This window comes from Kryptolebias marmoratus, linkage group LG10, assembly GCF_001649575.2.
Source record: "Kryptolebias marmoratus isolate JLee-2015 linkage group LG10, ASM164957v2, whole genome shotgun sequence".
Lineage (NCBI taxonomy): Eukaryota > Metazoa > Chordata > Actinopteri > Cyprinodontiformes > Rivulidae > Kryptolebias > Kryptolebias marmoratus.
In genome coordinates, this window is record NC_051439.1 from 10,821,180 (window position 1) to 10,825,115 (window position 3,936).

General features: G+C 42.9%; 1 protein-coding gene across 3 annotated transcripts in view; it reads left to right on the plus strand.

Annotated features, from left to right (window-relative positions):
• The first annotated feature begins 1,340 nt into the window (after positions 1–1,340).
• The window catches only part of cnksr1 (connector enhancer of kinase suppressor of Ras 1), a 30,212-nt gene continuing 27,616 nt past the window's right edge, over positions 1,341–3,936 (plus strand). For 2 of the 3 annotated variants that reach the window (XM_017416361.3, XM_017416368.3), the window contains exons 1-2: positions 1,342–1,537; positions 2,747–2,904. In XM_017416361.3, the coding sequence (XP_017271850.1) occupies positions 1,486–1,537; positions 2,747–2,904 (210 nt within the window). In that variant the 5' untranslated portion in view covers positions 1,342–1,485. Of the gene's footprint in view, positions 1,538–2,746; positions 2,905–3,936 lie in introns of all 3 variants that reach the window. The other variant, XM_025005349.2, reaches the window with a different exon arrangement.

Here is a 3,936-nt window from a genome sequence, read left to right on the forward strand (position 1 = left end):
CTTATTTTCACCAGCAAAATGTTAAAATGATATGACAATATAATTTTCTGCTGTGATAAACTCAATATTTATGGCAAACAAAGGTTTATTGCTAGTTATTAATTAAAAGGTAAATGAATAATATTCTATCCACTGATAAAAGCTGCTACTCATCAAAGAACATTTACTGAAAGTTTCATGACAATCTCTACAAATCTGTAGAAATAAAGCCAGTTGTTCAATGAAATCTCAGGACTTTAATGGTTGCTTTGATTTATTGTATTTTTTTTTTGCTTTTTTACTTTACAAATATTTCACTTTATTTACAAATATTGTCCCCACAGGAATATATTTAAATTTCCTTAATTCCTTCAAAAACATAATATTGTTCTCTTTGAATTCTGCTTCAGCAAACTTTAAATATTGCTGTTCTCTTATGCTACTTTTAGCCATCATTCTGCTACTTTCAGCTAAGTAACCCTGCGCTATAATTACCTACTTTTACCTTTCAGCTACTGTTTTGGTACTTTTAGCTAGCATTTAGCTATTTTAGATAGCATTTTGCTACTTTTAATTTTAGTAACTTTGTGCTGCTTGTAGCTGACATTTTGCTACTTTTAGTTTGACCTTTTTGCTACTTCAGCTTTTGGCTAGCCTTTTGCTTTTTAGCTAGCATTCAGCTAATTTTAGCTTCAATCAGTTTTACTACTTTTAGCTAGCATTTTGCCATTTTTACACTTTACCTAGCCCTGTGCTGCTTTTGCTACATATAGCTTTTAGCTAGCATTTCACTACTTTTAGCTTGACCAATTGTTCTACCTTTAGCGAGCATTTTGCTTCAGTTAGCTTTTAGCTAGCATTTTGCTACTTTTTGCCCGTGTTTTTGCTACTTTCAGCTAGCCTTCCTCTCCTTTTAGCTTTTAGCCAGTATTCTGCTTCAGCTGAGGTGTCTTCAGCAGCTGTCCGCAGAGATCGCAGCCTCTCGGATTTGTTTAAAATCACCTTTGCTGGCGCCCTAATGAAACCCAGACAGGTGTAGCCGAACCTGCCCACGCCTCCTCCGCCTTCATATCCTGTGTGTGTAGGTGTGTGTGTGTGTGTGTGCGCTCCGTCTTTCTCACGCTGATGGTGCAGTTTGGAGACTCTGAGAGAAAATATGAAGGAAGCGCTGAAGCCTTAAAGCCGCAGCGGCTCTTTGACGCGCTCCGCTCCTCCAGGTAAGGACGGGGTCGGAAGTAACAAACACTTCAAGGGAGGGTCCTGTGGAGCCTGACAGACGGTTTCCGCACTTATTGGCTGAACCCTGGTGGGGGAAGGAGGAGGAGGAGGAGGAGGGGGGAGTCTACCTCTACCTCTACCTCTACCTGTACCTGTGAGAAGGAGTGCCACTCGTCCTCGTCCGACTCCGAGTCGGGATCGGTTTTCCCTTCGTCCGGCAGCCACGGCAGGTAGAAGTCGGCCAGCAGCGCCGGGAACTGAACCAGTGACTGGAGCAGGACTCCAAGCATGGAGCCTATAGCGTCGTGGAGCGAGGAGCGGGTCACCAAGTGGCTCCAGGGTGAGCAACGCGACTACTCGACTTTTAAGTCTCCTCGCAGCTACTTTTCGAGGCGAAAATAGACGCAAATCCCATTGGAAGCGAAAGGTGGAGGAGGAATGAGGAAGTGGTCCCCGAGAGGAGCCGCGGCGCGTTGAGTTCTGATCAGTGTCAACAAATTAGATTTGAATCCTCTCAATCTGTGTGTTTCACTTTCAGGACAGGACTGATTTATCCTTTGTTGCCCCAGAATAATGAGAGTAAAGAGAGTTTACTTAGAGCCTAACAGGGATTAATGCGTCCCTGCACTCTTACACTCTCGCGCTGCCTGAGAAGAATGGCAACAAACATCTAATCAGATTAGAGGTGTGTTAATCTTCAATGCTTACAAAAATAGGTAAATTTTTTCTGTTACAATTTGCTTACAAAACATGCGATTAGTTAAGAAACAGTTGCATATCAAAGTATTTACACCATAATAATTAAAGTTAGATCCACTTTAAGTCATTACCAATTAGTACCAAAATAAAAAAAATCAGTAATAATACTATATGAAGTTGTAGTCATTTAGTTAAAAGCTTGAAGTTGTCACCCTCTGAGTATGTGTTGGGAATGACTCTCAACTACTACCACAATAAATTTCACTTCGATATCTAGTAAATGGACTCTGTTATAGCCGTTTTTGTGTTGGCTAATGTTGATTAGCTGTGGTGGCCACCTTGAATTGGATTGACTCCAAAAGTTAATCGGTTGTAAATGTCCATCCAATGACTCCTTTCTGAAAGTTTCGTTTAAATCTGTGGTGTGGTTTGTAAGATATTTTCCTAACAGACAAACAGGGTTGATAACATTTATTGCCAAAGTTTTAAGCAAAAAGCTTGTGTGATGAGTAGCATTTAGAGTAGTGTTGTGAATGACTCTCAGCTACTACCACACCAAGTTTTAGCTCAGCATCTGTAAAACTGATTGATTTATAGCCTTCGACTTTGGACTTTTGGCGATAATAAGTTAATCCTGATGCAAAACAACTTTATTCCCTGTTCATAACTCAAACTTCTCAGCTTTTAAGGTTGACAACTTTCCTTTTTTCCCCCTACAATTGCAATACATGAAGCAGAGTAAAAGTAATTTTTCATGCCTGTGCACGCTTTCTCACCGTAGTGTGTTTCCATTCCTGCTCGTGCTTGAAGCCCTTGTGTGTGTGTGTGTGTTTGTCCTGCTCGTGACCAGGTCTGGATGCCCCCGTGAGTCAGTACCAGGTCTCGGAGTGGGCTTTGTCGGGCGTGAACCTGCTCAGCTTGACCTCCCTGGACCTGGAGAAGCTGGGGGTCCATAAGATTGGACACCAGGAGCTCATACTGGAAGCTGTAGAGAAGCTCTGCTCTCTGGTGAGTGAGGATCGGCAGTCGTGTGCGTTTGTTTACATGTCTGCGGCGGCGCTCTGTGTCTCCAAGGCTTTCTGTTGTGTGTGTATTACGGAAGTAATGGATATGAGCTGCGCGGTAATCCACATGCTTTATGGTACTCTGTGGCACTGCGGCGTAGAGATCTACAACCACAATTCAGAAAAACTAGGGACGTTGTGTAAAAATGTAAATAAAAAAACAGAATGCAAGGATTTGCAAATCCCCCTATTTAATTCACATAGAACATAGCAAACATATGAAATGTTTCCATGAAGAAATTGTACCATTTTTTGAAAAAATGGTAATATAGAATTTAATAGCAGCCACACATCTCAAATAAGTTGGGAAGGGGGCAAGTCATCGGCCCTAATGCACCCCCATACCATCAGAGAGGCAGGCTTTTCAACTGTGCGCTGATAACAAGCCCAATGGTTCCTCTCCTCTCCAGTACAGAGGACGTGGACGAGGACAGATTTTGATTTGTCTGGTTTTCCTCGTTGTCACACTCCATTTTAAACAAGCTTGCACGATAGAGCTTTAGTCTCCGTTTGGAAACGGCACGGCGAACCGTGTTTCGTGGAAGTGTTCCTGAGGCCATGCACTGATGTTCATAACAGAATCAGAACTGGTTTTAAGAAATGATTCATATTCACTACACATATCTCATTCATATTGATCTAATTTTGGAACGCTGTGAGTGAACGCTGGCGCAACTTGCTGCCGCTGCTCGCCGCAAATCAACGATTATTGGCAAAACTGTGTGTGTACATGGTCTAGCTTCCACTTTCCTGCTCTCATCGACTACCTGAGTCTTACCTGTCGCTGTTCATCTGTCCAAGCTGCCGACTCCTCTCCTACAATGCCAATTAGCAGGATATACATCTGGGCTGTGCTTCTCTGGACTCTCCTGGCACTCCTCCAACAACCTGTTACGGGTCTGATCCAGTACTCTGCTGCTGAGCTCCTCCGGCTGCGGTTTCATCCATCTGCACTTCCCCCTGCTTCGCTATTCAT